This window comes from Physella acuta, unplaced genomic scaffold (assembly GCF_028476545.2).
Source record: "Physella acuta isolate Inbredline_101_S28 unplaced genomic scaffold, ASM2847654v3 ptg001216l, whole genome shotgun sequence".
NCBI lineage: Eukaryota > Metazoa > Mollusca > Gastropoda > Physidae > Physella > Physella acuta.
Window position 1 is genome coordinate 23,360 of NW_026732733.1, and position 13,571 is coordinate 36,930.

At 34.5% G+C, this 13,571-nt stretch overlaps 1 protein-coding gene and 1 long non-coding RNA gene across 2 annotated transcripts; one reads left to right on the plus strand and one right to left on the minus strand.

The window, feature by feature from the left end:
- Positions 1-233: 233 nt before the first annotated feature.
- On the minus strand, positions 234-3,683 carry LOC131957171 (serine-aspartate repeat-containing protein C-like). Its single transcript, XM_059321900.1, has 2 exons — positions 3,614-3,683; positions 234-922 (listed from the first exon to the last, which is right to left on the minus strand). Exons 1-2 carry the CDS (start codon positions 3,681-3,683, stop codon positions 234-236), a joined length of 759 nt encoding a protein of 252 aa, XP_059177883.1.
- Positions 3,684-5,882: 2,199 nt separating this feature from the next.
- On the plus strand, positions 5,883-13,246 carry LOC131957178 (uncharacterized). The gene is made up of 3 exons (XR_009389030.1): positions 5,883-6,006; positions 10,273-10,410; positions 11,522-13,246. It is a non-coding gene; the product is annotated as an uncharacterized LOC131957178 (long non-coding RNA).
- Positions 13,247-13,571: the final 325 nt, after the last annotated feature.

A 13,571-nucleotide genomic window follows, 5' to 3' on the forward strand; every position in this document is an offset into this window, starting at 1 on the left:
CACTGTTGGCATGTTTATTGTCAATGTCTTCATCTTCACAAGCATTCATTGTCATTGTCTTCATCGTCACAACTTTCATGTTCATTGTCATTGTCTTCATCGTCACAACTTTCATTGTCATTGTCTTCATCCTAACAACTTTCATGTTCGTTGTCATTGTCTTCATCGTCACAACTTTCATGTTCATTATCATTGTCTTCATCGTCACAACTTTCATTGTCATTGTCTTCATCCTAACAACTTTCATGTTCGTTGTCATTGTCTCCAACGTCACAACTCTCATTGTCATTGTCTTCATCGTCACAACTTTCATTGTCATTGTCTTCATTGTCACAACTTTCATGTTCATTGTCATTGTTTTCATCGTCACAACTTTCATTGTCATTGTCTTCATCGTCACAACTTTCATTGTCATTGTCTTCATTGTCACAACTTTCGTTGTCATTGTCTTCATCATCACAGCTTTCATGTTCATTGTTTTCATCGTCACAACTGTCATTGTCATTGTCATTGTCTTTATCTTCACAACTTTCATGTTCGTTGTCATTGTCTCCAACGTCACAACTCTCATTGTCATTGTCTTCATCGTCACAACTTTCATTGTCATTGTCTTCATTGTCACAACTTTCATGTTCATTGTCATTGTTTTCATCGTCACAACTTTCATTGTCATTGTCTTCATCGTCACAACTTTCATTGTCATTGTCTTCATCGTCACAACTTTCATTGTCATTGTCTTCATTGTCACAACTTTCGTTGTCATTGTCTTCATCATCACAGCTTTCATGTTCATTGTTTTCATCGTCACAACTGTCATTGTCATTGTCATTGTCTTTATCTTCACAACTTTCATTGTCATTGTGTTTATCGTCACAACTTTCATGTTCATTGTCTTCATCATCACAAATTTCATGTTCATTGTCTTAGTCATCACAAATTTCATGTTCATTGTCTTAGTCATCATTGTGACAACTTTCATGTTCATTGTCATGGTCCTCATCTTCACAACTTTCATGATTATCATCTTCTTCGTCATCGTCGTAGACTTTATCTTAAAATATTTTTAATAATCGTATCTTCACACCGCAACCTCTCTACCCACCCCCCAACACACACCACAACCTCCAAGTACACCCCACCAACACACACCACAACCTCTCTACACACCCCCCAACACACACCACAACCTCCAAGTACACCCCACCAACACACACCACAACCTCTCTACACACCCCCCAACACACACCACAACCTCCAAGTACACCCCACCAACACACACCACAACCTCCCAAAACACCCCACCAATACGCCCCACCACTATTCGCCACAACCACTCCCTCCTCCCATGCACCCAACCAACCTACAGCAACAACTGCTCCACCTACACCTCTCACTTTCTCCTTTAGCTGACCTGCAGGTTTCCGTTATCTGCTGAATTCTTTCCGGGAAACCCCGCTACGCCGAGGTCATCTCCCCCCCCGGTACTTATCTAATTACGATCTAATTAAGTGAGTCGTAAACGGTGTCTGACTAAACGAAATGTTTGCCACCTATAACTAACTGGTCCCATTCTACCCCCCCCCCCCCTTTCTCTCTCTCTCTCGACTACTGAAACATTTTTGGTAAAGTGCCTACTTCTTTCCGAAAGCGATGGAGTAAAAGTTCGAAATGAGTTCAGTGATTGGTATATTATTGAATTATTTTCTCCTACACATACCTGCTGCAAAGTACAAAGGGGTGGATTGTATGGAGGATGATCACACGGAAGCAGAAAAATAAAATAAAAAATAATTACATTAAATACACAAATAGATAAACACATATACAAAAATAAAGCGTAAACTACTACTTCCGGTCAACGGAAATTACTCAAAATTTGAAAGAAAGCAAAGAATTAGATCTTTTTTTTTTCTATATGAAATTTCTACAGTTCTCAAGTAGTAGCTTTTTGAAAAATTGAAAGTGGAATAAGTTCCACTTTCGGTTACCGGAAATCGCTGAAAAGCTGATACTGAACTACAAATTTGATATAAATAATACTTATTTATGAAATTTCATCAACCTGGCTGTAACGGTACTCAAGTTATCTTGTTCACAGACATACACACACACACCCACGGACAAAATTGCAAAACCCAGTTTTCCGACTTGATTACGCATAAAACGCGAAAGCTTTATCCATCTGGATGGATAATTTTTGCCCGATTAAAACAAGTCCCCTATACTCCGTATATGATGAAGTACTGATTACAATACTTCCTCTATACTCTGTTTACGAGAAAGTAATAACAAATAAACATTTAAACAGATAAACAAACAGTTAAACAGATATACAAAAAGTATAACAAATAACCACATTAAAAAAATAAAAAACCATATAAAAACGGATAAGCAACTAAACACAAAACACATAACAAATAAAAAAGCAGATTAACACAAAAAAAAAACGAACACACAAACATGTTATCGAACAAACAGATAAAACAAATAGATAAACCTTCAGAAATACCAACAAATAAATACACAGATTGACTGTTCAAGCAATTATTCCTAAAGTTTTAGCAGCTTGTTAGGTATCAAACTACCTTTACGCTCGCTGATAGGTTTCCTAGTGTATCTTCTCTCCTGGCGTATAGGCTTAGTACTTTAGTTATTCACGTGTTTGGTAGATTTCTTTCTCTTATTACTTTTATCTTTTTCTTGGTATCACCCAAAGACGATCGGTAGAGGAAATAATTTCGTTTTTCGTTACAAAACCCAGTGTTATTTTTTTATCATTCAAATTCATATTCTTATAAATATTAACTTTCATATTACTTTGTATCTTGTAAATGGCTTAGATGTAGAGGAGCGATTCCGTAGATATTTGAGATGATGGCGTTTGATGCCCGGCTCAAGTCTGCATCATTTCTCAGATCTTGTCCAATAGATTCCTGCCTTATGGCAGCAACTCGGGTAGAACGCTGAACAAACTCTCTTCATATCCCAAAGTTTCAGAAAAAAATCCCAACCCATACGAACTCTGCTTCACCTGTCCTAAATACCTTCCGATGTGAAATGGGTACGGCGGTATCTTTATGGAATATTATTTCGTTATGCTCACGAGAGCAAATTTTAAACCAGCACAAAAATATGGGCTGTTTCCGTTTAATACACAATTTTAAATATCCTTTACTTTTCTTTCTTTCAATCAATCAATCAATCAATCAATCAATCAATCAATCAATCAATCAATCAATCAATCAATCAATCAATCAATCAATCAATCAATCAATCAATCAATCAATCAATCAATCAATCAATCAATCAATCAATCAATCAATCAATCAATCAATCAATCAATCAATCAATCAATCAATCAATCAATCAATCAATCAATCAATCAATCAATCAATCAATCAATCAATCAATCAATCAATCAATCAATCAATCAATCAATCAATCAATCAATCAATCAATCAACCAACCAACCAACCAACCAACCAACCAACCAACCAATGAATCAGTCAACCAATCAACCAACCAACCAACCAACCAATCAATCAATCAATCTTTCCTAACCCTTATTGGGTTGTTGTTTAGGCACCACAGTTTTTTTCTTACAACTCTCTGCCATTTGTCTCAGTCCTCTGCTGCTCTGAATAGTTCCTCAAATGGGCAATACAATCTTTGATCTCCTCCATTTCGCAACATCTTTGCCTTTCCCTAAGAGTTTAATACTTTCCAACACTTCAGAGGCGTAGCGAGGGGGGTGGGGGGGGGGGGGGCGGGGGGGACATATGTCCCCGGGCGCCGACCTTAGGGGGGGGGGCGCCAAATTGAAAGTTTGAGGGGGGGGGGGGTGCAAATGAAAAGTTCGAGGGGGGGGGGGTGCAAATGAAAAGTAAAAGTTCGAGGGGGGGGGTGCAAATCTAAAGTTTGAGGGGGGGGGGGTGCAAATCGAAAGTTTGTCCCCGGGCGCCGGGAAGGGTCGCTATGCCTCTGCAACACTTCCTCAAATAAAGAATATCTAGGTTTAATTATATAAAAAGTAACAGAGTTGCTGGCGTTAGTCATTATTTTTCTATAACATAGACACCTACCAACTTTATTAGAAGAACCATTTAAATTACTAATTAATCAAAGACCTGCAGAAAATTTCCCCCACAATATTTGTAGGCGTAAGGGACACATAAAACATTTCAACTCAAATATTCTAACGTCGTTTCGCTGCTACATTTTATAAAATAGTTGATCGCGGTTCCGGCGTTGTCGGGGGTATCGAAAAACCATAACTTTATTCCACGGTTTGCGGTCAAAACATCTCGACTCAATTACCTCCCTTGGTCGCCAGCGTTTGAAAGTTACTTCCCTTGTGTGGTTTGACCAACATACATAATTTAATTAAGTCCCCTGCCCCCTAACTCCACCCACGCGGCCTCTTGACACTAAATTTAATTACTCTACAAGACTTTCCAGCATTTGTCTATAAGGGGATCGAATTTTCTTACTCGCCCACGCATTGGGGAGGGAGGGGGTGGGGATGGCCGGGGGGAGGGGGGGGGGGTTGGAGGGGGTGTTAAACAAGAACATTGGCTTGACCCTACAAGAAATCAATTGAAAGAATAGAAAGTAATCCAACTCTTGTGCCATCGTTAGATCGCTGTTTGAAGAAAAAAAAATTGTTTATAAAGAAAACCGTCAGCCATCTTGTGGTTGGTTTATTGGTTGATTTAAAAACACGGACGGGACAAAGATGTATCGTGTGGAGGTAGAGGATTAGGGCGGCAGTGCTAGGGTCAGGATAAATTGAGAGTGTTTATGAGAGTGTTTAAATACATATATACATACACACAAATATACATATATACATATATACATATATGTATATATATATATATATATATATATATATATATATATATATATATATATATATATATATATATATATATATATATATATATATATATAAAAATATATATACATATACATATACATTTATATATATATATATATATATATATATATGTATATATATATATATATATGTATATATATATTTATATATGTATATATATATATATATGTATAAATATGTATATTTATGTATATATATATATATACATATATATATATTTATATATATATATATATATATATATATATATATATATATATATATATATATATATATATATATATATATATATATATATATATGTAATCTTGATTTACTTATATATTCTAACCCACTATACCCACCTGCCTACTTCTATCTAATATCTACTTTCGGTATTGAGCAATGGGAGAAATGATCGTATTTACAGCATTGGGTGGTGTGAATGTGGGGGTGGGTTGTGAGTGTGGGATGGAGTGCGAGTGTGGCGGTTGTGAGGGCGTGGATTCGTTCATGTGTGTAGGTGTGTATCATGTGTGTTTGTCGGTAATGAGGGTGTAATAGTAGGGGTGATGTAAGAGTTGAAGTAGTGTGTTATGGGGATTGTGAAGGTGTAAATAATAAAAGGAATAACTCAATATGACACAAGAGTAATGACAAAAAAAGACAAAACTATAAAGATGAACTTATATTGACCCTAACATGTATTTCCCTTCTCCTTCAGCGCTACTGCGTGTATTGACCCTAACATGTATTTTCCCTTCTACAGCTCTACGACAGCAAAGGACACAACTACAATGATCTCTAGTATTTATTGCATGTATTTCCCTTCTCCTTCAGCGCTACTACGTGTATTGACCCTCACATGTATTTCTCCTTTCTCCAGCTATACGACAACAAATGGTACAACTACAATGACCCCACTAGTATTTATTGACCCTAACATGTATTTTTCCTTCATATATTGACCATGTATTTCTCTCTTCTCCCCCCAGCTCTACTGCACGACTTGCTAAACTACTGGTGCCTCATTCTCGTGTGTTTTACTATGTTGAGCTACGCCCTTTACCTCCCCTCCACAACTTCTCAACGCGCGCCGACGCTGCAGCGTATAGTCAAAAATTTAGGTGAGTACATTTTGTGTGGTGTTCAATGTCTTGTCTAACATATAGGCCTACATCATGAGTACATTTTGTATGGTGTTCAATATCTTGTCTAACATTTAGTTCTTCCGAAGAATTATCCCACTAAAAATATCCAGTTACAGATTTTGAATATCTCATCTTTAATAATAAATGAAAAATGAATCTACACTGTAATATTGTGTACTGTGTTTTGAAATTCACCAAGAAGAAATAAATAGTGCCATGTATCTTTAAGCTGTGAAAGTGGAAGTGACTATTGCATAAGTTCAGATTAAAGAATCGATAATCTCCGGATTAACACTAATGGAAAATGTCACCGAGTCCATTTTATACTGAGATAGTGAGATAGAAGAAGGTCTGTAAACCACCAGTGTTTCTTTCAGGCATCTCTTCAGGGGGAGCGGGAGGGGGGCGAAGAAAGTCTACCGCCCCACGAACGAAATGGAATTTATATAGAAAACATACTTTTTCCTCAGTCCCCCCCCCCCCCCCGTAAAATTAAAATTTTTAGCCCCCCCCCCATCCGGAAATATCAAATGCCACCCGAAGAAAAAAGTCTGGAAGAAACTCTGTAGACCACTCACTTCCATAGCTACAGAACTACGTGGCTTGACAACAGCTGGTATGGCATACACTCAATGGAAACATAGCCCTCATCAGCGGATCTTAGCCTGGGTTCTTTCGAACCCTAGGGGTTCAGTGAATCAGTCTCAGGACAGCATTTTATGCATCTGAAGATCGCATTTGGTTATTCAGAATACTGCACGTGATTGGTGAAAGAGCCGCAATTTGTTTTAAAATGCACCGCATTTGAATATTTTAAAGAGACAAAACATCCTTTACAAATAAAATCCTCATTTAGTATTTTCTCGAACAGCTATGTTTCCATGTCAAAAAACAAACAAACAAATCCAGATCTTAAATTGGTATTGCTCTGTAATTATAAGCTAACTTGCTTCTGTACAAGTTTGTTAATCTTAAACCAAATACCGTAAAATACCGTAAATTACTACAAAATACTTTAAAATCCTGTAAAATACCGTAGAAAATGTTGATAAAAATGAACCATCTGTGCTGTTTTCACGTTGTAAAAACAAATAAAAAAATTGTTAAAAAAAACTTTTAAAATCCTGACAGTATTCAAGGACTTGTCCTTTGATTTTCAAATAAAAACGCGGGGGGCGGAGACCTTTCACGTGTCAGCTGGTAATCGCGGCTTAGATAAAGATGTTGTTCATCTGTTTTATCTTTTATCTGGATGAAGACTTGTTCGAAACAAATTTTCACAACAGCATTTTGGTGAACTGCGACCTTTATTATTATTTTTTTAAAACTTCATTCGTGTCAATTTGTGAAACTGAAAAAAAAATTATCCTGAAATTCAGAGGGTTGTTGAGGGCCATGGAACAATCGCTGAGTGACTCGGACTGTCTTCTTGGCCCCTGGGTCATCAGCAGGGCCACACCGGTGACGAGTCAAACGCTCGTCTGAATTGGAAACCTTACAAACTGGTTAGGTTCAGGAAATTGAGAGAAACGGGAAGACGTAGAGGGTTCAGATGAGGAAAGAGTTTAGTAAAGGAAGAGGGGGGGAGGTGAAGGTTTTTAAAAGTTGATGGAACATTGCGGATGTTGTAGAGAAGATACACGTTTAAATGAAGTCAAATTATGCTGGTTAAAGGGACACGTTTTTATTGGAGTCGCATTTGAAATTTTTGTTTTAAATTGATGGAATATTTGCAGAAAATATGAAAAGATATAAGTTAATTATTCGAGGGAGGTGAGGAGTTTTTTTTAAAAAACTGAAGACATTTAATGAAGTTTTAAGACCTTTGGTGAATATCTGCAGATATTATGGAGACATAAAACATGTAGTTTTGAATGTATGATGAAAATATGTTTAGTGGAGGTGCATTTAAAAAAAAAAGTGAAATATTTACAGATATTATGTAAGGAAAGATGAATATTTATTAAGTAATATATGCTGCTATAAATTCAAAGCTTGTGATTTTAGAATTTAAAAATAAATAATTGATTAACGGAATGAGAGCGAGTAGATTTTTACGAGCTTTTAAGGAGATTGAATCCTTTTAGTCGCCACAATTTATGGCTGACATTTTTTTTCTATTAATCACATATCAGCCCATCTTCTTTGTTACACAACGGGTGTCGGGCTTCTCAAAAGGGCTAAGTGGGCACTGGCGTAAGGCCCAGTCATGGCAGATTTTTAAAACACCAAAAACAAAAAAAACACAAACAAACAAACAAACAAACAAACAAAAGAAGTACATTATTTCGTAGTATTTATTTGAAAGAATAGCAAATTTAAGTTGTTATCTGGTATCACTAATTGAAGTAAAACAAGACCTTCAACATTACCCTAGCCTTGACCCTAATCGCAAAAGTAATACTTTAAAAAAAATAATTAAATACTACATTTCATATCCCTATAAGCAACTACACACATTTTTTAGATGGTCGCATTAAACACTTTAAAAATGTGCATCCATATTAAACAGTTATTGAATTAGGAATTTACAATTTCACAAAGTATACATTTAAAATAAAACAAAATAGTCCTATTTAAAAAAAAACAACTATGGCGAGAATCTTGATAGATGCATTCACTACTGTAATCAGGAACGTAATTGGATATATAAAACCATACAGTTATTATTGGTTTTGTAAATACTGTTCATTTATTTTTGCAGATAGGGACGTATTTGGATATATAAAAACAGAGTTATAATTAGTTTTGTAAATACTATTCATTTATTTTTGCAGATAGGGACGTATTTGGATATATAAAAACAGAGTTATAATTAGTTTTGTAAATACTATTCATTTATTTTTGCAGATAGGGACCTATTTAGATATATATAAAAACAGAGTTATAATTAGTTTTGTAAATACTATTCATTTATTTTTGCAATAGGGACGTATTTGGATATATAAAAACAGAGTTATAATTAGTTTTGTAAATACTATTCATTTATTTTTGCAGATAGGGACGTATTTGAATATATAAAAACAGAGTTATAATTAGTTTTGTAAATACTATTCATTTATTTTTGCAGATAGGGACGTATTTGGATATATAAAAACAGAGTTATAATTAGTTTTGTAAATACAATTCATTTATTTTTGCAGATAGGGACGTATTTGGATATATAAAAACAGAGTTATAATTAGTTTTGTAAATACTATTCATTTATTTTTGCAGATAGGGACGTATTTGAATATATAAAAACAGAGTTATAATTAGTTTTGTAAATACTATTCATTTATTTTTGCAGATAGGGACGTATTTGGATATATAAAAACAGAGTTATAATTAGTTTTGTAAATACAATTCATTTATTTTTGCAGATAGGGACGTATTTGGATATATAAAAACAGAGTTATAATTAGTTTTGTAAATACAATTCATTTATTTTTGCAGATATGGACGTATTTGGATATATAAAAACAGAGTTATAATTAGTTTTGTAAATACAATTCATTTATTTTTGCAGATAGGGACGTATTTGGATATATAAAAACAGAGTTATAATTAGTTTTGTAAATACTATTTATTTATTTTTGCTGATAGGGACGTATTTGGATATATAAAAACAGAGTTATAATTAGTTTTGTAAATACAATTCATTTATTTTTGCAGATAGGGACGTATTTGGATATATAAAAACAGAGTTATAATTAGTTTTGTAAATACTATTCATTTATTTTTGCAGATAGGGACGTATTTGGATATATAAAAACAGAGTTATAGTTAGTTTTGTAAATACTATTCATTTATTTTTGCAGATAGGGACGTATTTGGATATATAAAAACAGAGTTATAGTTAGTTTTGTAACTACTATTCGTTTATTTTTGCAGATAGGGACGAATTTGGATATATAAAAGAAGAGTTATAATTAGTTTTGTAAATACTATTCATTTATTTTTGCAGATAGGGACCTATTTAGATATATATAAAAACAGAGTTATAATTAGTTTTGTAAATACTATTCATTTATTTTTGCAGATAGGGACGTATTTGGATATATAAAAGCAGAGTTATAATTAGTTTTGTAAATACAATTAATTTATTTTTGCAGATAGGGACGTATTTGGATATATAAAAACAGAGTTATAATTAGTTTTGTAAATACTATTTATTTATTTTTGCAGATAGGGACGTATTTGGATATATAAAAACATAGAGTTATTATTAGTTTTGTAAATACAATACATTTATTTTTGCAGATAGAAACAGAAACCATCCATCGGTGACGAAGCGATCCGACCACCACACGAAGTTTTATAAAGCAATGCTCAGACACGGGCGGTATAAAAATGAGGCGAATTTTAGCGACATATTGTTTAGAACTTTTGATTTAAATAGTAAGTATCTCTTTCTGCTTTTACATTGTTCTTAAGGGGTTTTGGGAGCAAGTAGCAATCACTACCCTTAAACGTGGACATAACTTCTGCTAGGGGATCTTTCTGACATTTTAATTATTGAGGGACAGGGACGGTGGGGGGAGGGGGGAGGAGGGGGGGGGGGCTGGGCGGGGAGTACTGGTTAAATTGTTTATTTATAAATAAATTGTATAAATTATATATTTCTATATAAATATTTTTTCTACCTCTTCCGAGTGGTGGAGATGTGGGGGCAGGTAGTTGGAGGACATGCACCGAGGAGGAGCACTACTAGCCATGAAGATAATCCTACCCCGATGCTGTTATCCTAAGTACCTACCCTGCTCCTTACATCAGCCCTAACCGTGAACCAGAATTAAACCTGGAGTTCTGACCTTAACCCTGATCCTAAAGACGATAGCCTAAAAAAATGCAAAAGTTTACATATTTTAGCCATTTTATAAGTGTCTTTAAACACACAAGAAATACCCCCCCCAAACAAAACAACAACAACAACAACAAACAAACAACAACAGATTTTGGTGATTGTATTGGGGTCGGCGTGGCACAGTCGGTAAAGCTCATGGCTGCTAAACCGAAATGTCTCGATTTCGAACCCTCGGGCAGATGAGGCTCGTTAGCTGGGGACAGCAACTCTTCTAGGAGAGACAACTTTAAAATCAAGCAACTGCTGACTTGTAGTTGTTCTTGGTTGGACAAAGGCAATGGAAGCAACGATAGAAGTAAATAAAAAAGAAAAGCAGGTTAAAATCGGAGTCAACGGCCTATATGGCGCGTAACAAGTTGACACGTAATTTAAATCGCGTTGGAGAGATGTAAGGGACTTAACACCAACACTGGAATAAAAAAAACGTTGAAAAAGAATATGATTTTATAAGTGCTAAAACAAACACAGCAACAACAACAACAACAACAGCAACAACAACAACACATTTTTGCAATATAATAAGTTCCAAAACAACAAAGAAAATTTTTAAGTGATAAAAAAACAAACAAACATAAAAAACCACCAGTCGCACAACAAACAACTGAAGACATTTGCTTCATCTTTCTTGTTTACATTCTTCTACAGCAGACAATGTTATAGAGAAAGACGAGTTTAAGGCAGTGCTTCATCTGCTGGGCATCCTGCACAACCAATAGAAGCCAAGCAAAACCCTAACCCGATGCCTCACGATTTCTACGTCACGATTTCTGCGTCACGATTTCTGCGTCACAAATGTAGCTCGGATGTACAGTTTCATTTTCACGTGTATGTGACCATGACGTCACAAAACTGATAAAAAATCCCCCCAGTCATATAAGTATACCTGTGCTGTGTCCTATTCCTGTCCTGTTCCATGTCCTTTGCCATGTCCTGTACCGTCAACAAAGAAAGCGTGATGCTGCCATTGAAGAAAAAAAATGTAACGAATTTGACACATCGTCGAAGAAGCGTCCATATGTTTATCTAAATGTGAAATTACTGTGGATACAGTTGCTGTGCTTACCTGGATAACTTAAAGTTGGTTAATGGATTAAACAGTACAAGTCCTTAATTAAGTTGATGTTTCAACTATTAGAAAAAAATGATTTGTTTATTTATTAGAATACGAAAGTAACATTTAAAAAAAAAATTAGATTACAAATTAATTTTTAAACACGTTTCCATTTGCCTAAAGAAAAAAAAAACATCTAAAAATAAATTCAAGATTTCTTTTTACATAGAGTCCAATATTTTTTAAAGAAGGATAAATTGTAATTTCTTGTACTCGCAGTTTCTTATTTACTATGGTATTTTGTTACAAGTATTAAACACGTCTAAAATGTCAGTTAAGTTGATTGGCTTAAAAAAGAACTGTGTGTAATTAAGTTACATATTTATGTATTTTAAGATATAATGTATATGTAAACAATATTATTATTTGAATTTCGTTCTTTAAAGATTAAATTTGATGATGTTTATAAATATGATGTATGATTTAAAAAAAAAAGAAAATAAATTTGTCTTAAAACGTATATGTTAATAGATTAGAACCTATTGTATCGTATTTGTATATTTGCAGATCTAATATTTGGCCTATTTTTTTGCTGTAAAATATTTCCAACTGTTCTGGCCAGTGATGTATATTAGGCATACGCTTTCAACTCTGAATATTTGTGTGTAGCCTGGCTAATATCTTCTTTACGGACTGATTAATATTTTATTAGATTCCTTTTCGACGGGTTTTTAGTTTCAAAATGAGCGTTAATGCGATGAATCATTAATGAAGCGCTTCTTGTTGCGTTATTGCTACTCAGTGCTTTAATGGATGTTTGACACAGACGAGGAGGAATGGAAGTGTTAGAAAAGATTAGGAAGTCAGTAATGGGGATGTGTGGGTGAATCGAAAAAAACGTGGTTAAAATATAAATTATGATAAAATGAGTTTCCATAGCAGGAAAATCCTTTAATCAGGGTTCGGAAATGTCCGGACGTGGGGAAATTAGAATATATAAAGTGATGTAATGAGTTTCCATAGTACTGTAATTCATTCTTAAGTGGAGGTCGAAAATATCCGGAAGTTGGTAGTAAGAATATAAAATATGATGAAAATGAGTTTCCATAACTTGTGATTCCTTTAATTGAGTGTCGGACGTTGGTTATTAGAATTCGATAAAAAGACAAAAAAGAAAACTCTTGGTTATGTAATTTGTCTAAATATTTTATTTCTATGAAGATACTATCGATGGTTTTGAAAATATTTAGAATATATATATATATATTTAAAAAAAAAAGTCGAGTAGTTCACTAAGACAAAGTTTCCAATGGGGTAGGCTGGCAAAACAACGGGTGGGGATATGGAAGGAGGGGAGGGGTATGTGGGTGGGTACATTGTGGGTGGGAGTGGGAGTACAATGTGTGTGGGGGAGTGTGGTGTCGAAGCTATTAAACACTGACGTGACGTTTAATTTGGACAACATTTTAAACTGCTACTTTAAACACAGACTTTGGTTTCAGCCTGTCCTAGATCTATGTGGTTTCAAACGACGCTAGGAAATATTTCGAATAGTTAACGCGGGACTGTAAATAAACATTTTATTTTAAGTGCAATAGATGTAGCCTAGAGCTATTAGGGCGAAACATTTGAAATACTTGTATA

Excerpts from the sequence above, each read along its gene's own strand:
- LOC131957171 (XM_059321900.1), bottom strand. The coding sequence starts at position 3,683 with ATGGAGGAGATCAAAGATTGTATTGCCCATTTGAGGAACTATTCAGAG. Across the intron at positions 923-3,613 it reads GCAGAGGACTGAGACAAATG|ACAATGAACATGAAATTTGT; the intron begins GCAGAGAGTTGT and ends GTGATGACTAAG.